This window comes from Pelodiscus sinensis, chromosome 1 (genome assembly GCF_052426305.1).
Source record: "Pelodiscus sinensis isolate ZL-2025 chromosome 1, ASM5242630v1, whole genome shotgun sequence".
Classification (NCBI taxonomy): domain Eukaryota; kingdom Metazoa; phylum Chordata; order Testudines; family Trionychidae; genus Pelodiscus; species Pelodiscus sinensis.
Genome location: NC_143052.1, coordinates 209,127,763 through 209,148,318, shown reverse-complemented (window position 1 = coordinate 209,148,318; position 20,556 = coordinate 209,127,763). Strand labels below are relative to the sequence as shown.

Genomic DNA, 20,556 nt, shown 5'->3' with positions numbered 1-20,556 from the left:
TAAGGAACACTTTAAGAATCTGAAAAATTCTTACATACCTGCCCTCCATTATTTCCTTTAAAACACTATTAAATTAATTAATAAATAGTCATCATACATTTAAAAAAATCAGTCCCTTAAGAACTCATGGTGATTAAGCCATATCCAGTAGAATAAATGTTGTTTGCAGTAGCATAATCTAATCAAACTACAAATTTCTTCTATTGCCATCACCATGGGATTTCCAAATCAATGTCTAATCATTTGAAAGTTCAGTTTAAAAATATCTGAATAAGGGCTTTAATTGGCTTGAGTATGCTCGGTGATGCAGAAGACATGAATGAATTAATTAATTCGAGTCATCTTGTGGACCCCTTACTCAATCTAATAAACACTTGTTCAAATTGTCCCTTTTATATTTGTGCTTTCCAATGGGCACTAAATAAAAGCTTCACCAATTTGCGTAAGGCCCTACAAGACACAGAACCCAAATATCCACAGAATCCAATGAATCCAATGGTAAATAAGACAACCTGCTGCAGCTTTCCCAAAGAACAAAACACACATAAAGAAATATAGTCAAATGATATAAAATACAGATTGAAACTCTCTTAATCGGGACTCTCTGGTCTGGCAACATCTGTGGATCGAGAGTCCTGGTGGATGGCTAGCACTAAGGAGCACTTCAAGCTGGCAGGACAGCAGGCGCCCCACATGTAGCAGTGAAACAGTCATTGGGCCAAAGCCAGAGAGAATGAATTATAAGCTGGTGATTAGAGCATTACCGATGGGAGATCCAGGTTCCAGTCACCTTGTTCCAGTTACTTTTTAAGTATTAACAATAGAACAACTTCAATGGGAAAGAGTGAGGGAGCCACATCATAATATACCATAGCTCAGTGATTAGAACACTTTCCTGACATATACTAGACCCTTGTTTAAATCCTGCCTCCTCTTGCGGCAGAGAGGGTGGAAACGAACCTGAGTTTCCCATATCCTAGCTCCGTGCTCTAACCACTGAGTTAAAACTTACAAGATAGGCACCACCTTTGTCCAGCATTTTAATGAGACTTGATCTGGCAGTCCTAAATTGGGTGTTTGGACATCAAACCTTTGTGGACTGGATCCAAATAGCCTTGGGACTGGGCCAGGAGCCTGATTAACAAACAAAACAACCAACTGTAGATCTCAGACAGTCTACACACAGTTGGGGCTACCCAGACATGCCTGGGCACAGACAGTATTTGTGGGAAGACAGCAGGCTGCAAGGAGCAGAATTACAACAGCTAGCTGTCTTCCCACACAGAAGAGGCTCTGCAGTTGAACAATAAAGAGACCCGCTTTTTTTAGTGAATTTTTTCTGCCACAGATCTCTGACTTTCAGCAGCAACTTTTAGAAGCCTCTCTAGCAATCGCGGAGATGTCTCAAGACATAAAAATAATAAAGGTTGGAAAGACTGGAGAAAATGAGTTTCCAACTGAATTTTACAAATAGTTCTCTGGAACTTTAACACCTAGATTAAGAGAAAACTCTCCTGTTTACTTTAAGAAAAGTTATTCCTAAATCTGGGAAAGACCTTGAACTATGAAGTAATTACAGGTCAGTTCCTTTAGTTGTGATGCTAAGATTTTAGCTAAAGCTCTTGGTATGCTGCTGGACACAATTATCTAATGTACTATAGACATAAATCAAGCTGGCTTCCCTTCCTAATGGACACGACTAATATAATTTGCATCAATTCTTTGATATTATTATCACTTCAAGAGAGTCTAAAAAACACTTCTGTCATTTCTTTAAATGTCAAAAAAATGTTTTTGATCACATAATCTGGAACTAGCTTTTTCATCTGTTAGAAAAAATTGGATTTGGTAAACAATGGTAAACTTGGTTTGGTAAATAATTGGTAAACAATTTATTGCTTGGAATAAGCTTTTAGACTCTAACCCAACTTCCAGGGTAGTTACCAATGGTATTATTTCTGTTCCATTTCCACTACTAAGAGATATAAAGGAGGGCTGGTCCCTTTCTACTTTTCTCTTTGATTTAGCTCTAGAATCATTAGCCATTGCTATCCAAACAAATCAACATATTCATGTCGACCAACCAGAGCACAAAATTATGCTTTATGAATATGAGTTTCTCGTATTTGTATCTAAACTGGAGGCTACCATTCCTAAACACATTTAATCATTATTCTATAAATAAATTTGGACTCATTTCAGGCTATAAAATTAATAGAGGTAAATCTTAAATCTTAGGCTTTTACAAATATATCCGTAAAGAACTTTTCTCAAATTGGGACATTCATGACAATTCTCTTAGATGAAATATTTAGAACTACTGAGTCCCCAAAATAGCCAGGTCATCCATAAGATAAATATAGACCCAATTATTGCCCAAGTGCTCACAATTTAGGGAGATAGAGTTTATTAGCTCTCTATTTGTGAGGTAAAATTAATATCCTGGGAATTAATATCCTTCTGAGAATTTTGTTGTCCTTTCTATTCCTCTAACTTATTTTATGACATTCAGCAATCCAGGTATTTTCAGAATTGCTTTGGTTCACTGGCAAGAAATAGAAATAGTAGCCCCACCTATCTATGGGAGTGTTTAATTTTCCCAAGATGGAAGATGACCATAGCGCCTTTCTGTTAAGTCAGGAATCTTTATGGCTATTAAGTATGACCACATAGACCCCATGTTGGGTTCTGATTAAAGATTAATTGATATACCCTCTCCCTCTTTCATATACCATAGGATCAAATTATTATAGAACTGATAGTTCTAGAACTCCCACAATAGCATCTGTAAAACAAGTGTGGTCCAATTTGGCTAAAAAGTTCTGCTTCCATCCATCCTCCATGTGAAAGCTGTGAAACAATCCTATCCTTAAAATGGGTGGCAAAACCTTGATATTGAGGGATTCAATGGACAGAGGAATAATGAGTCACTGCTAAATGACAATGATACATTTAAACCATTTGTAGATTTTCTGTAGCAATATGGAAATATGTCCAGTTAAATATTTACTAAGAAATGTATTTGAACTGTATGCTTCGGGAGCTCCCAAACTTTCAGAACTTTTATTATTTTGAAGGAAGTTTCCATGATTTACTCAGCCAGTGGTATCCTTTTTAATGTTATGGCACAAAAAAACTACCAACAATTGATAGCATGAGAATTATTTGGGAGAGAGAACTAACATGCAACTATCTCTGACCCAGTTTTTTTTAATGTTAAAAAAGCAAATATAGATCAGAGACTATGGGTTATAAAAAAAAAAAGTCTCCTTTTTCAAATTTACTGATCATCACATAGGCTAATAATTATTGGATTCAGAAATCCTGACTGCTGGTAGAAATATTACTCCCTTGGTGATACATTAGTTCTTGTGACCCTATACCAGGAATTTCTGGTCTGAGATAGGTCAAAGGTCCAATTTGAAATATAGTGCTAAATTGGGGCCTTCCCCCTTAAGTTTCTTTCCTAGATATATTCCTGATATCTAGAGATTACCTGGTAACTGGTAGTGTGGTTCCAACATGCAGCTTTGGTTGCTAAAGTATTATTCATGCAAAAATGGAAAATCAATCCTCACCAAATATTGATGCCTGGCTCAATGACATGGCTGATCTCACAGCTAATGAAGAATTGGCACTCTGAAGACAAGGAATCACCCAAAAATTCAAAGCAATTTGGGCAACATTTTTAGAGGTATGCAATTAACATATATCCTGAAGACAGGTATGTCGCGTCCTCTCTCCAGACTTTATGCTAGCCCTCTTTTTTTACTTTGTTGATTATAATGGTATTTGTGTACTTGAAAAAATAATAAAAAATATAAATATGAAGTATTTTAAATTATAAATATGAATATCCCAGAGCACAGGATGTTCAAATATTTATTATTATACCAATCTTATCAGAGTTTAAACTGAATAGGTGGACAGACTCACATATGCATGTCTTATAGAAAATGAGAATTTTATTAGCAAGTTCAATATCTGAGACATGACATTTAACTGAGTAGGTATGCAAAGATAATGTCATGAAGATTGAATAATGGGAAAGGACAAGTCTGGCCCTTCTCTTCCACAGATATCAATAAGGAGTGAAAATGGTGGGGGGTCCGCTGCTCAGGAGATAGACAGGAAACAAAGATCTCATGAAGCAGACATCCATACACCTGCCACTTGTTTATGCATTCATTATGGGGCTTCCATATCTTAGACTACTTCTACACTAATAACTATGGGTATGTCGACACTACCACCCTAGTTCGAACTAGGGTGGCTAATGTAGGCAACCGAAGTTGCAAATGAAGCCCGGGATTTAAATATCCCGGGCTTCATTTGCATCTTGCCGGGCGCCGTCATATTTAAATCCCCCTTAGTGCGGACTCTGTGCCCGCGGCTACACTTTGTGGAACGAGGTGTACCAGTAGTTCAAATTAGAGAGCCTAATTCGAACTACTTACTCCGTGCCGCGTGTAGCCGCAGGCACGGAGTCCGCACTAAGGGGGATTTAAAAATGGCGGTGCCTAGCAAGATGCAAATGAAGCCCGGGATATTTAAACATTTGCAACTTCGAATGCCTACATTAGCCACCCTAGTTCGAACTAGGGTGGCAGTGTAGACATATCCTATGAGATTATGAGATTTTGCTGTATGGTTTTTGTTGAAATAAGTTGTGAGTTTGCGAGATGCCCAGTGCTAGCTCTCCAGTGACTGAAGGGGTGGTGAAATGACCAGTGATCAGTTAGAGGAATTCTGTAAGGGACATCAAGGATTGTTCAACTATAAAAATCAGCTGTTCAAGCACCACACCATGGGAATTTCTGAACTCTGTAACTCAGCAAAGCCCACCAGGATATATTTGTCCAGTATCTTTTCAGGGACATGGACTGAGAATATAAAAAAGGGGCCTTTCTTCTTCCCTGCCTATGCCGAAGGCCACAAAATGGTGGGAAGACAAAGATTTTGAACTGAAGAGATTAGTTACAGGCTGGAAAGGAAATTCCACCTCTGTATTAAAAACTGTAATCAACCTACAACATCCAATGAGTCAAGAAAAGCAATTTGATTCAAATCTTGCTTAGTCTGAAAGTTTAGAATTTAGAATGTGCGTTTACTTTTTATTTTTTTATATCTTTATTTCTGACCTTTATACCTATGACTTATAATCACAAAAAAGCTATCTTTCTATAGTTAATTACAACATTTTAATGTTTTATCTTTGCCAATGAGTTTGCCTAAAGCACTTGGAGGAATCTGTTCAGCTTACAAAGGTTGGTTCATATCCACTCTCCTTTGATGAAGTAACGAACTAATTAATGAGCTTGCATTGTTCAAGAGACGACCTCTGGCAGTGTATCGTGATACATTTCTGGAATGCAAGGCTGGGAACCTTGGCAGGGGGGAGTGATTTTCTGGTGTTTTCCTGTGTGTAGTGGCATGGAGAATATTTGGCAATTTAGCTGGGTGTGGCTCTGTACTCTGGTACTGGCTGGGAGAGACTCGCTGCTCTGTCCTCAGCAGAGAGCTGCTGCTGTCACTGAGGAAGACATACCCCTCTCTCAGGCAGCTCCGTGTGCAAAGCCCTGAGCCACTGGTTGGGTGGAGCTCATTAAGCAGCTGTAGGGCTGTGCTGCCATGCAGCCTAGAGGGAACCTTGTTTTTGGTGTCAAATTGGATATTTTAAAAAGCAGCAAATAATAGGAGGTAGCTTTGAAACTGTCCAAATTATAACTCCTTTATCACAACTTGATTGATTTCTAGAGGCCACAAGGTAGCAGGAAACTTGGACCTTGCTGTGACAAATAAAGTAGTTTCCTGCAATATTCTTGGAAGGCAACATTGTATTAATTATAGGTATTATTGTGGCCTAAGATTTTAGGTAACCTCTCTGGAAGGGAAATGTGACAGATGGAAAACATGTCAGTTCAGAGGATTATATTACAAGTATGGACTTTTGGCACCATAAGTGTTAATTGGATTTCCTGGAAAATCTCTAAGGAGAGGTTAATATTAATTAACCAATTCCAATTATGAAAAACCAGTGTTTTTAAGACATTCTTAGGACAGACTGATTATACAGAAGGCCAAGACCAAAGGCCTAAGCTGTATAAAGAAATGGTTGATCTGTCAAGTCTTGATTCTGCTTCTGGATCTAGAGGGATGAACTGGTGCAATGGGGAAAATGCAGTCGTGACTTTTAAAGGACTACACTGTGCAAGAACGTGAAGCTGCAGTTGGGAGTGATGCAGGCTTTCTAGAATGCATTTAGTGTGTTAATATATTTTCTTGGTAACGCTTTGACCTTAAGTATATTAATGCTTCATTAAAAAGAGTTGCATGGTAACTTGTAACTGTCAACAATGCACTGAACATAACCGTGAAAGAGAAAACAAGGCTCAAGCACAGTCCTGCTCAAGCAATCTGGGCAAGGTAGGGTGCTGTTCAGTCTTAAAAACCTCAGTTAAAATGGAGTGACACACAGGTCTTCTCCCAGGAGAGTGGATGGCTGGTGGGAAAGGCAGCAGAAAACATATGCAGTTGCCATGAAACCTATGTTAGAATTAATTATATTGATTTCAGTCTTATGTAAAACCGTACCTATAATAAGATGGGCAACTTTGACTTCATTATCCTCTAAGTGGGAGGTTTAAATAAATGATTCTAGAAGGAAATCAAACAATAGGGATCTGCAGCAAGGAGGGACAAAAACAATCAAAATCCTGGCAAGGCATTTGTGACAGAATCCTAGCTGTAGCACCCTCATCCCTGTTATTATTGATGCACATTTTCTCATCTAGAAGTAGTTAACCACTTGCTACTAGTAGATTAGGAGCACCTGGATCATAATTATTAGGGTCAAGGTGCAGTTGGGAATATATAAGTGGAAGGAACAAGAAGAAGGGAGCAGCTAGAGCTGCAGCTGTTGAAAGGATGAGTTGTATGAAGGAGACAGGCTGCATGGAAAGTCCCTGCTGCAAGAAGCCTGTGCCATGGTCTGTTCTAAAAGCACTATAGAATGCAAAGCACAGGGCATGAAAGGCAAGCAGTTTGGGTGGGTTTATGACTGCGAGATGACACTGTAGCCCTTTCACTGGTAGCAGTAGCAACCAGAAGGGCTGGGTTCAGTATTTAGTGGGGTTCTTTCAACAAGGTAACCAAACTGGGTCGAGCCCTCACCCTTAAACTGGGAAAATTCCAGCCTACCCATTGGGTACCTTTAGAGGCAATTCTTTCCCTCTCACAAGCAGCACTGAGTCAGAGATAGAGACAGTCCATTTAATAACAATAATCTATCATCAACCCACAGGAACACACATAAACAAAGAAAACCTGTAAGCAAGGTACCATCCCCAGAGTCTACAAGGCAGAGTCTTTTACTTCATGGCTACGTCTACACTGGCATGATTTTGCACAAATACTTTTAACGCAAGAGTTTTTGTGTTAGAGTATTTACGCAAGAGAGCGTCTACACTGGCATGTGCCTTTGCACAAGAGATGTGCTTTTGCGCAAATGCATCCATGCCAGTATAGATGCTCTCTTGTGCAAGAAAGCTCCAATGGCCATTTTAGCCATCGGGCTTTCTTGCACAAGAAACTAACGTTGCCTGTCTACACTGGCCTCTTGCGCAAGAACAGTTGCATAAGAGGGCTTATCCCTGAGCGGGAGCGTCAGAGTATTTGCGCAAGAAGCACTGATTTTATATATTAGAACGTCAGTGTTCTTGCACAAGTACTCGCAGCCAGTGTAGACAGATGGCAAGATTTTGCACAAAAGCAGCTGCTTTTGTGCAAAATCTTGCCAATGCAGACATAGCCAAAGAGCTTTAGCCCAACCTCAACTCATATGGTGTGGTTTCCCCCCTCTTCAAACACCTTACTCACAGGTCTGTCCAGTCAGTGAAGACCCAGAGTCCATAAGTACATCATTCTGATGTCTCCATTCGTGGAGCATGTGGCAAGGCCACCTACATTCTGCTCCCACTGGCCGCCTGTCAGCCACGCCACTGGATGCCTATTGCTGCTCCTGCTGACCAGCTGCTTCTGCCAGCTGCTGCTCCTTCAGACCTTGTGATAGATTTGGCTCTAGGCCAAACCTAGTGATTTCAGCTGGTCCTCCTTTGGGCAGGGGGCCTGACTCAATGAAGTCTCTTCCAGCTTTAGAATTCTAGGATTCAGCTCTTAGCCCACAGCACAATCCAGCCAAAAAATTCCACCATCCCCTAGAATAACATTTTAAAATAATAAAGAGACTCCTTATGGAGTCTGTTTTAATTCTATCATTAGAGTGTGTGTGTGGGGGGGGGGATAAGGGGAGGTACAGGTGGAGCCAATCTTACAGCTTTCACCTGGAGAACATATAGTCTGCTGGTTCATATCCTCAATCAAAGAGCCCTGCTTTTCCCCTCAATTGACTTCACAGAGTTTGGAAGAGAAAGCCTTGTCCATCCAAGATTCTGTACAATGACAGTGTCTGTCCTTTGAACTGAGTTAAACACAATCTGCTTTTCTGCATTCCCAATAACTGCAAATATTGGTGATCATATTTTACAATTCCTACATTTAGAATTAACATAGTTTGTGACCCCACAGCAGTCAAATTGGTTGTAATAGGCAAAATACCATTCTAAGAGTTGAATATCTAGCAGGCCTAAGCAACTGAGTGAACTGTATTTACATAACCACACCCAAGATTTCTTTCCCACACCTGTGTGAACCATATTTACATAACAACTGTTGAATGCCTAGCAGGTCTAAGCAACAGAGTGAACCATGCCCAGGATTCCTTTCCCATTCCAGCTGGCTACAATGGAAGCAGTGATTCAGACCCTGCTTACAACAAGAAGCATACTAGCAGTCCTGTGGTAAAAAGGGGAAGGGAACTCTCACAATTTATAACAGAAAAAAAGGGAGAAAAAATAAGTGTCTGTCAATTGTAATGCTGGTTTTAATTAGGCTAATTGAGTGGACTGATTAGCTTCATTAGCACCAGTGCCACAATTGACAGATACTCCTGCTGCCTTCTTTTTCTATTATAAATTGTGAGGTGTCGTTCCCCCCTCCCCGCTCTGTTCATCTGAGGAAGTGGGTTTTGCCCATGAAAGCTCAAACTATCTATGTATATTTTACAGGGTATGTCTACACTACCATCCTAGTTAGAACTAGGGTGGTTAATGTAGGCAACCGAAGTTGCAAATGAAGCCCGGGATTTAAATATCCCGGGCTTCATTTGCATGAAGCTGACCGGCGCCATTTTTAAAGCCCTGGTAGTTCAGACTCCGTGCCCGTGGATACATACGGCACGGAGTAGGTAGTTCGGATAAGGCTCTCTAATCCAAACTACCATTACTCCTCGTGGAATGAGGTGTACCGGTAGTTCGGATTAGAGAGCGTAATCTGAACTACCTACTCTGTGCCGCATGTAGCCACGGGCACGGAGTCCGAACTACCGGGCTTTAAAAATGGCGGCACCCGGCAAGTTGCAAATGAAGCACAGGATGTTTAAATCCCGGGCTTCATTTGCAACTTCGGTTGCCTACATTAACCACCGTAGTTCAAACTAGGGTGGTAGTGTAGACATACCCCTAGATAGCTCATAATACTATCTATATATTTGTTAGTCTCGTGGGGTATGTCTACACTACAATGATCCCTGGACAATGATCCCTCGATTTCACAGGCCTTGGGAGGTAGGCCGGTCCTTGCCCACAGACAACCCGCCAACCTGAAGCATATTCTCACCAGCAACTACACGCCGCACCATAATAACTCGAACTCAGGAACCAATCCTTGCAACAAACCTCGGTGCCAACTCTGCCCACATATATACACCAGCAACACCATCACAGGACCTAACCAGATCAGCCATACTGTCACTGGTACATTCTCCTGCACATCCACCAACGTAATATATGCCATCATGTGCCAACAATGCCCCACTGCTATATACATCGGCCAAACAGGACAGTCCCTACGTAAAAGAATCAATGGACACAAATCTGATATTAGGAATGGCAACATACAAAAACCTGTAGGGGAACACTTCAATCTTCCTGGACACACAATTGCAGATCTAAAAGTAGCCATCCTGCAGCAAAAAAACTTCAGGACCGGACTTCAAAGAGAAACTGCTGAGCTACAGTTCATCTTTAAGTTTGACACAATCAACTCTGGATTAAACAAAGACTGTGAATGGCTTGCTAACTACAAAAGCAGCTTCTGTTCTCTTGGAATTCACACCTCCAGATCAGCTGCTAGAAGTGGGCCTCATCCTCCTTGATTGGATCCACCTGGTCATCTCCAGCCTGATCCTGGCCTGCATATTTATTCCTGCCTCTGGAAATTTCCACTACATGCATCTGACGAAGTGGGTCTTTGCCCACGAAAGCTTATGCTCCTACACTTCAGTTAGTCTATAAGGTGCCACAGGACTCCTCGTCGCTTTTGCAGATTCAGACTAACACGGCTACCCCTCTGATACTCTACACTACAAAGTTAATTCAAACTAACAGACGTTAGTTCGAATTAACTTTAATAGGTGCTATACTAGTGCTCCGCTAGTTCGAATTTAAATCGAACTAGCGGAGCGCTTAGTTCGAACTAGGAAAACCTCATTTTACGAGGATTAAGCCTAGTTCGAACTAGCTAGTTTGAATTAAGGGGTGTGTAGCCCCTAATTCGAACTAGCGGGAGGCTAGCCCTCCCCAGGTTTCCCTGGTGGCCACTCTGGCCAACACCAGGGAAACTCGTCTGCCCCCCTCCCGGCCCCGGACCCCTTAAAGGGGCACGGGCTGGCTACGGTGTCCGTGCCAGGTGCAAGCCTGCCAGCACCCAGCCAGCAGACCCTGCACCTGGCACGGATCGAGCCACCTACCCGATGCCCCCCAGCCCTCCGCCTCTTCCTGGGATCAGGCTGGTGGCTCCCAGGTGCTTGCCCGGGACCGCAAGAGGCGGGCATCCGCCTGGGCTAGTGCAGACATCGTGGACCTCGTCCACGATCTCCGCACTAGGCACAGGAAAGTGGCCGGCTAGGGCAGGAGAGCTGCCAGCCTGGCTACCCAGGAGCAGGTGTGCAAGAGAATCAAGGGGGTCCAGTGAGACCCCCAACCCTGAGCCCTGAGCTTACAATGGCCGTCCTGGGTCAGACCAAAGGTCCATCTAGCCCAGTAGCCTTTCTGCTGACAGTGGCCAACCCTAAGGACCCTGGAGGGGATGGACCGAAGACAGTGACCAAGCCATTTGTCTCGTGCCATCCCTCTCCAGCCTTCCACAAACCTTGGGCAGGGACACCACTCCTACCCCATGGTTAATGGCACTCCATGGACCCAACCTCCATGACTTGATCTCACTTCCTTTTGAACTCTGTTCTAGTTCTAGCCTTCACAGCCTCCTGCAGCAAGGAGTTCCACAGGCTGACTCTTTGCTTTGTGAAGAACAACTTTCTGTTACTAGTTTGAAGCCTGCTACCCATACCTTTCCTTTGGTGTCCTCTAGTTCTTCTTTATGGGAACTAATGAAGAACTTTTCTGTATGCACCCTCTCCACCCAACTCCTGCTTTTAGAGACCTCTATCCTGTCCCCCCTCCGTCTCCTCTTTTCTAAGCTGAAAAGTCCCAGTCTCTTTAGCCTCTCTTCATATGGGACCTGTTCTCAACCCCTGATCATTTTAGTTGCCCTCCCCTCTCCAGCCTCTCTCTTCCCCTCTCCCACCTTCTTTTCCCAGTCTCCCCCAATTTTGTTCAATAAAGACAGATTCCATTTTGGAAGACACGTTATCTTTATTTTGTACATCAAGAAGAGGGGGTAGGGAAGGGTAAGTGGAAGGAGGTGAGGGAGGAATGGGGTACGAGCCCCCGATGGGGAGGACTGGGCTGGCTCTGTGGGCTTCTGGGGGTGGAAGCTCTCCTGCAGCCCCCCAATTGCCTCCTCTCCCCAGATTGCAGCCTGCGGCAAGTGTAGCCGGGTTGATGGCTGAGTGGTGTGATGTGCCCAGTGTGGGTAGTCTTGGCAATCCAAGCCAGGACTGCTTTGCAAGCGGGGCACCCCTGAGAACTGTCCGTCCGGGGCGGCGGTCGGGACCCTTTAAGCACAGCCCTCGGCTAGCCTGAGACAACATCTCCACGCTCTAAATCCTCCTCTGATGCCCTGCCGGCACTGCTTCCGGCCATCCTTAACCCCGGTTCAGGGTCCACTTAATGTGGACATGCTAGTTCGAATTAGCAAAATGCTAATTCAAACTAGTTTTTTAGTCTGGATGCGTTAGTTCGAATTAGCTTAGTTCGAATTAACGAATTCGAACTAAGTTAGTTCGAATTAACGTTGTAGTGTAGACATACCCTAAGGTGCCACAGGATTATTCATTATTTTTTAAATTTACACACTAATAATGTCTCCCTCTGAGACTTTTAAGTAGAACAGTGCACCAGGTAACTGAGGGAGCACCTTGTGACAGGAGGTTTTTTTAATAACATGGAGGGCTGTCCAGGAGAATAGGGCAAAAATGAGCAGCATGCTGCAGGTCACCAGTTTGAGTCGATCCTCAGACATCACCCAAAGAGGCATTGTGACCCTCTGCACTGGGTTGCTGTGCTACTCACTGGAATTTGGCCTGGCATTCCCTCTGTTATGGCAATAGGCCCATGACCCTGAGTGGGCCTGTGACTCTGCAAGCTGGTTTGCAATGTTTGGAGGGGGAACCAGCCCCATGCCTGCAGGACAGGAGCCAAGCTGTCATTGCTCGATGAGTGCCGTGTGAGCTTACATTCTAACTTCTATGCCCATAGTGGCCTCCTTTATGAATTTTTGTGGAAAGAAGTGGCACCTGTTCTACCAAAATTCACAACGGCAAACTATAATGGGACAGAGGTATTATGTAGCTTCACAGGTGAAACTATGTACTAGAAGTGGCTTTTCACCTACATGATGGTGATTGAGACCTTGAACATGAACAATACATATATTTTAAGGGGTAGAAGCAAAATTACATATATTAAATAAATAAACTAGAATTGCAAAAATGTCACCAATTGTTTTAAGAACAGCTTTACATGGTTTTTTAAATGCTGTTCTTTTTTGTAAAACTCATTCTATTATTTCAATAAGCTTTTCTGGGCTGTATTTACTTTGTATAGAGACACAACAAACTCTTGCTGTCACAATGCTAATTTTGGTTTACCATATTTAACAGTATCATACAGTAAAATTTTCAGTTATATTAATTAAGTTTCACCCAGGGAAAACAGTTCAATGTAGCAGGAGGTGGGAATGGGAGAAGGTTGAGAGCCAAGATGTTGCATATAAACAGTGTTAAAAATGATAATATTATACGCATTGTCCTTTCTACTCTACTGATTACCACCATAAACAGACTGGGAAATGTACTCCTTTTAAATTGTGATTCAGCTCAATTAGCAAATCTGTATTTTATGGAGTGAAGCTAAAATGCATGTGGGAAATTTTTCTTCAAAGTTGTCAGTATGAAGGATGGAAATCACATCTTTAAAAATAACATTTGGTTATTTGTAAGTATCTTGATGAATATGAAATGAATCCGCATGTACATTAAAGTCATAATTGAGTGACAGCACAAGTTGTTTACAAAACCACACTGCGTGGTGGTCTAGCTGTTGAAAAGGTTGCTCTGCATGAATTTGACAGACACACAACTTGATTCTAGGTTTGACTCTAAAAACATCAAAAGAAACTAAGAAATGCTAGGGGAGCTTTGTCTTGGAATGATAGGAACTGACACATAATATGTATTCCCAAACTGATTCTCACTAAATTGTTCTAACTTAAAAAAAACCAACAAAACTGATGTTACTCAGACGAATGCAGGGAGCTATAGAAATAAATTTATGTTTTCAAATTGCTGGCATGAGCCCTGTTGCTCCATGAAGTTCATTATTTATTAAACATCATTAGAATTTGAAATAGCTGCTTTCTGTGATGGATAGGGATTTCAAGAGCTGAGAAGATAAGTTGTATGTTGTGATATTTTACTAGTGGGTTAAATTAGTTTTTTGGGGAAAGTTAAAAAATAATAAACTTACAAAGCTGATAAAAATGGTGTCTTTAAAAAAACCCACAAAAAACCTCAACACTTGGTCCAAAACTGAAATCAATAGGAATTTTTCCTTTGGCTTCAACAGGTTTTAGATCAGAACATAAATATTTGCCTTAGTATTGTCAAATCATAAATGTAATTAGTGATAAAGTAATTCAGATTTTGTGTGTGTAAGTATTGAGACTTTTAGAAAGAACAAATTAAAATATATTTTGAATCATGTTTTCTGCATGGATACATCTAACCAGCGGTGTTATTTCGGAGTGCCAGGCGTTATTCCGAAATAACATAGTTTGAGTCTACACTACAAGCAGTTATTTTGACATAATGTCAAAATAATGTCAAACTGGAGGATTTCTTACTCAGACTCCTGTAACCCTCATTTCACAAGGAGTAAGGGAAGTCGGAGAAAGAATGCTCTTCCTATGACTTCCTGCTGTGTAGACAACGCCAATAGCTGAAATAAGCTATTTTGACTTAAGCTATGCAATTGATGTAGCTCAAGTTGTTTAGCTTATTTTGGTTTTAGCCCTGCTGTGTAGACATGCCCTTAGATAAAATTATTTTCATAAGTATAAATATGTATTATATGTTTTATATTAAAATTACACCTAGTAAAGAAATCACTAACATGTACCTAATGGGTTGGAAGAATTTTAGAATGAAAGAACTTCTTGTATATAGGTTATATTATGCCAGACAAATTCAATAGCATCTTTTTGGGTATGTCTACACTACAGCGTTATTTTGAAATAACGCATCTACACACAAAATGCATTTTGAAATAACATTTTGCTGTTTTGAAACAGCGTGTCCACGCTGATTGGACACTGAATCTCATTTAAGGCCGGCTGGAACTGGTTCTGGCAGGGCAACAGGTTAGGAGTTACCTTGTGTGGCTGCTGCCTGAGGCTATCTGAGGCTCGTGCTTAAAGGGACCCCCTTGGACAGCCAGTTCTCAGGTTTCCCTGCTTGCTTGCCTACGTCGCTGAGGGACAGCAAAGCATTTTTTCTCTGTGTGCTCTGGTTGCCCTAACTCAGGATACCAGAGCACTCTCCAACAGGGATCCGGAGTGGCCCCTGGGTATTCTGCTGCTTTTGGACATGTTGCTGCAAATCTGGCAGCACTTTCTGCAGGCTGCCTCACAGAAGCTGCAGCAACCCAACCCCAGGCCTTCTTCCAGACCCTCCTGGGGAATGTGGAGGAACGGCTGCAGCACCTGAATGCCGGCGTGCTCTTCTGTATCTGGCGTCTGGACACTAGCACCGAATGGTGGGACCACATAGTCCTGGAACGCCGGGGACACAACAATGGATCCAGAATTTCAGGATGAAGAAGGACACCTTCCTGGAGCTCTGCAATTGGCTCGCCTCTGCTCTGAGGTGACGGGACATGCATATGAGGCCCACCATTCCCTTCCACAAGCATGTTGTTATCGCCCTCTGGAAGATCTCCACACTGGATAGCTACCGATCTGTGGGGAACCAGTTTAGCATGAGGAGATCCACCATCGGGGCTGTGCTCATGCAGGTATGGCAATCTCGGGTGACTGTCCCATGAGGGGGGTGGAAGGACAGAATGGGCTGCCCTAGGGGAAGGGCAGGGTGGAGATGGTGTAAGTCCCCTCCCAGGGAGGATTTGTTCTGTCCCAGCCACACAAAGGCCTGCCTGCAATGGCCAGGGTTGCTGGGGGCTGTTCCTGGTACATGGGGGGAGTAGGGGATTAGAGGGGAGCAGAGGGAACTCTCAGGCAGCCTGCCGCCACTGTGATTGTCAGGCTTTGTGTGTCCTTCAGTAGGTGGTCAGGGTGATCAACACCGTCTTGCTCCACCGAATCATCAGCCTGGCAGATGTTGATGCCATCTTCGAGGGGTTTGGCACCCTGCGCTTCCCTAACTGGGAGGGGAGAGGGGGCTATCAACGGGACATACATCCCTATCCGTGCCCTGGACCACCAGGCCTCCATGTACATCAACCAGAAGGGATATTTTTCAGTGATCCTGCAGGCCATGACTGACCACCAGGGCCACTTTGTGGACATAAATGTTGGTTGGTTGGGCAAAGCACATGATGCACGGGTGTACCGCAACTCTTCCATGTGCCAGAAGCTGCACACCGGGACTTTCTTCCCTGACCACCACATCACGGTCAGAGATGTGAACATGCATGTCTGCCTGGTGGGGATGTGGCCTATCCCCTACAGCCCTGGCTGATGAAGCCCTACACTAGACACCTCAACCCATCCCGACAGGCATTTAATGCCAGGCTCAGCAGGGTCTGCATCATGGTTGAGGGTGCCTTCAGGTGGCTGAAGGCCCAATTTAGATGCCTCCTCGCCCACCTGGACCTCTCAGAGCGGAATATTCCACATGTGGTGGCAGCGTGCTGTGTGCTGCACAATGCATGTGAACAGAAGGGGAAGGCCTCCCTGCCATGCTGGGTGGCAGAGGCTGAGCACTTGGCCAGCCTGTATGTGCAGCCCTGCACAGCTGCCCTCCTGGAAACCCATCGAGGTGCTGTCTACATCCGGGAGGCCCTGTGAGAGAGCTTCTACATGGAGGACCGGTAACAGTGCTCTCTGGTCCACCCCACTGGGGGCTTGTGTCTCACTTCTTCTTCACATCCTTCCACTAAACCCTCCCTTCCCCCGGTTCCTTATGGAAAATAAAGACAGGGTTTTTTTTTTAACAAACTGAACTCTGTTTATTGAACCAAAATGGGTGGGAAATGAAACTTAGTGAGACTGGGGAAAGAAGGCAGGAGAGAAGAGGAGAAAGGCTGGCAGAGAGGAGGGGGAAACTTGGGAGGAGGGAGCTAGAAGGGGGAGAAAAGGGGAGGAAGGGGGAAGAGAAGGTCAGGGCTCAGGGTCAGAGAGGTGCTGGGGCTGCCAGCTCCCGCACATGGGTCGAGGGACCTCGGCATCCCCGTGGGTGTGTGGAGGATGTTGAGGGTGTGGAGGGGGAGAGGGAGTGAGAGGAGGAGCAATCACTGGGGAGGCAGCAGAGGCTGGAGCTGCAGGAGGCAGCATGCTTTGCACCAGGGTCTGGAGATGGGCACAGATGGCATTGCCCTGGGCAAGCTTCTCCTGCCATCTCTCCTGCTAGAGCTGCAGGTCTTCTTCGACCCAGAGGTCGAGGGTGCGGTGCAGGGCTTGCTGTGCTCCCAAGTGCTGTTGTTGGTATTTGTCCATTGGACGGGTGGGCCTGCGCAGCCCTCGGGTGCGGGAGGATGTCCTGGGAGGTGTGGTGCGCCCTCCACTTGCAGCTGGTCTGGCTGTGGAGAACAAGGACAAACAGTCAGTCATCCCTGAGGACACAGTGCCTGACACCCAGCCCCGCTTTGCAAAGTGAGGACGTCCGTTCCCCTTACCATCAGAGCCGATGTGCTTGAACACAGGCCATGTTTGGGATGTCCAGGGGCCCTGCTATCCCAGGGGGTATGTCTACACTAGAAAGTTAGTTCGAACTAACGTCCGTTAGTTCGAACTAACTTTCCTAGGCGCTACACTAGCGCTCCGTTAGTTCGAACTTAATTCGAACTAACGGAGCGCTTAGTTCGAACTAGGTAAACCTCATTTTACGAGGACTAACGCCTAGTTCGAACTAGCTAGTTCGAACTAAGGGCTGTGTAGCCCTTTAGTTCGAACTAGTGGGAGGCTAAGGCTTCCCAGGTTTCCCTGGTGGCCACTCTGGCCAACACCAGGGAAACTCTATTGCCCCCCTCCCGGCCCCGGAGCCCTTAAAGGGCCACGGGCTGGCTACTCACTTTGTGCCAGTTGCAAGGCTGCAAGCACCCGTGCCTGCACAGCCTGCACCTGCCACACCATGAGCCAGCCATCCGAGGGTTCCCAGCCCTCCACTGCTCCCCACGACCAGCCTGGCAGCTCCCGGGAGCCTGCCCGGGGGCGCAAAAGGCGGGCGCCCGCCTGGTCAAGTGCGGAGATCGTGGACCTCATCGAGGTTTGGGGGGAAGCCTCCAATGTCCACGATCTCCGCACTAGCCACCGGAACGCGGCCGTCTACGGACGCATGGCTGCCAGTCTGGCCGCCAGGGGCCACCAGCGCAGCCGGGAGCAGGTGCGCTGCAAAATTAAGGACTTGCGGCAGTCCTACTCCCGGGCCTGCCTGCCAGGGGCTGACCCGGAGGCCTGCCCCCACTTCCATGCCCTGGACTGCATCCTGGGGCCTCATGCCGTCCCTGCCCCCCGGGACGTGATTGACCCCGGGGCAGAGGGACCGCTCCTGGAGACGGAGGAGGAGGAGGAGGGCTCTGAGAGCCAGGAGCCTGCCGCCAGCCTTCCCAGGACCCGGGACCCCCGAGGCACCCCACAGAGCCGCTCGCCTGCATCATCAGAGGCCGGGGAGGCGTCCACCTGTGAGTACCCTCGTGTTCCCCTTATGTGTACGGGGGGCTGGGGCGAGAGGGAGCCCCGGGACCGTGCGCCTGGGCCTTGCCCACCACGGAGCAGCAGCTGGGGATCCTGCAGGGGCCCTGGCTTTGCAGAGGGGAGCTGGGTTTCACACACCTGGGCCCCTGGGGTAATTGACCGCTGGTCTTCTTGCACCACAGCTGCAGCACCGGGGCCTGCAGGGCGCACCACACCGCCTGCAGCAGCCGCCCGCGCCCGGGCAAGCAGGACAGCCAGGAACCAGGAGGACTACCAGAGGCGGCATCTCCGGTTCCTGGACCGACAGCTCCGTCTCCAGGACCACTGGGTCCAGGAGGACCTCAGGCTGCGCCAGAGGAGTCTGGAGGCCCTGGAGGAGCAGGGCCGTGCCCTGCGAGGCCACCTCCAGAGCCTGCTGGACCGCTTTCCATTTCCTCCTCCCCCTGCTCCCCCTCTTGCTCCCCCTCTTTCTCCCCCTCTTGCTCCCCCTGCTCCTCCTGCTCCTCCTGCTTCTGCTCCTGCTTCCTCCACACCCCCTGTCCTCTCTGCCCCCCCTCCACAACCATTCCCCACCGACGCCCCCGGACCCGCAGTGTGGCGAGACGGGAGAGGCAGCCGGACTCCCACCCCTGAGCTTTCCTTTCCCTTCCTCCCTTCCCTCCCCTCCCCTTCCAGCTCCCTCGTCCCAGGTTTCCCCCTCCCTTCTCCCACCTTCATTCCTCCCTCCCCCACCCCAGTTCTCTGAAATAAACAGACGTTTTTGTTTGAAAAACAGGTGTCTTTATTTGACAGTAGGTAGGGAGGGGAAAGGGGAAGGGGGGGGTAGGGTGGAAGAGGGCCCCGGTGGGGCATGCAGGGAGAGGTCAGTTCTCCTCCTCCTCCACCTGGAAGCTCTCCCGCAGGGCTTCCCGGATCCGGATGGCCCCCCGCTGGACTTCCCGGACGGCGGCGGTGCGGGGCTGACCGTAGTGTCCAGCCATGCGGTCAGCCTCAGCCATCCAGGCTGGCAAGAAAGCCTCCCCCTTCCGCTAACACAAATTGTGGAGCACACAACATGCCGCCACCACGGGAGGGATGTTGTGCTCGGCCAGGTCCAGACGGGTGAGGAGGCATCGAAAGCGGGCTTTCAGTCGCCCGAAGGCCCCCTCCACCACGATGCGGGCCCTGCTCAGCCTGTTATTGAAGGCTTGGCGGGAGGGATTGAGGTGCCCCGTGTAGGGCTTCATGAGCCACGGCTGCAGTGGGTAGGCGGCATCCCCCACCAGGCAGACGGGCATGTCCACGTCTCCGACCCTGATGTGGCGGTCGGGGAAGAAGATCCCGTCCTGCAGCCGCTGGCACACGGAGGAGTTGCGGTATACCCGTGCGTCGTGTGCTTTGCCGGACCAGCCCACATTTATGTCCGTGAACTGTCCCCGGTGGTCACACACGGCCTGCAGGATGACGGAGAAGTACCCCTTGCGGTTCACGTACCGGGACGCCTGGTGTTCCGGGGCACGGATGGGGATGTGCGTCCCGTCGATGGCCCCCCCGCAGTTGGGGAAGCCGAGGGCGCCGAATCCCCGGATGACGGCATCCGGGTCGGCGAGGCGGACCACCCTGCAGAGCAGCACCCGGTTGATGGCCTTGACCACCTGCGGAGAGAGACACAGCAAAGCGTCAATCAGTGGGGCGCCCGGGTGGCTGGGAGCGTGCGTGTCCTGGCAGTGCCCCGCGCCCCACTCCCGGAAGCAACCCCCCTGGCGGTGTGTAGTACGGCCGGGACAGCCCGACCCCTCCGGTGCGGGGCGCCTTCGCCTCCTCCCGCCCCCCCCCTTTGTCCCTGGGGCGGCCCATCCCCTCCTCGCAGTCCCCCTCCCCCCCGGCTCGGTGGCCGACGAGCGCCGTACCTGCATGAGCACTGCTCCGACAGTGGATCTCCCCACGCCGAACTGGTTCCCGACGGATCGGTAGCTGTCCGGCGTGGAGAGCTTCCAGAGGGCGATGGCCACACGCTTCTGGAGGGGGATGGCGGGCCTCATGCGAGTGTCCCTTCTTTGCAGGGCAGGGGCGAGCCACTCGCAGAGCTCCAGGAAGGTGTCCCTCCTCATCCTAAAGTTCTGGGTCCAC

General features: G+C 47.1%; 1 protein-coding gene across 1 annotated transcript; it reads left to right on the top strand.

Moving 5' to 3' along the window:
- The first annotated feature begins 17,541 nt into the window (after nt 1-17,541).
- On the top strand, nt 17,542-19,424 carry LOC142826997 (uncharacterized). The gene is made up of 2 exons (XM_075920377.2): nt 17,542-18,434; nt 18,630-19,424. Exons 1-2 carry the CDS (start codon nt 17,885-17,887, stop codon nt 19,190-19,192), a joined length of 1,113 nt encoding a protein of 370 aa, XP_075776492.2. The 5' UTR covers nt 17,542-17,884; the 3' UTR covers nt 19,193-19,424.
- Nucleotides 19,425-20,556: the final 1,132 nt, after the last annotated feature.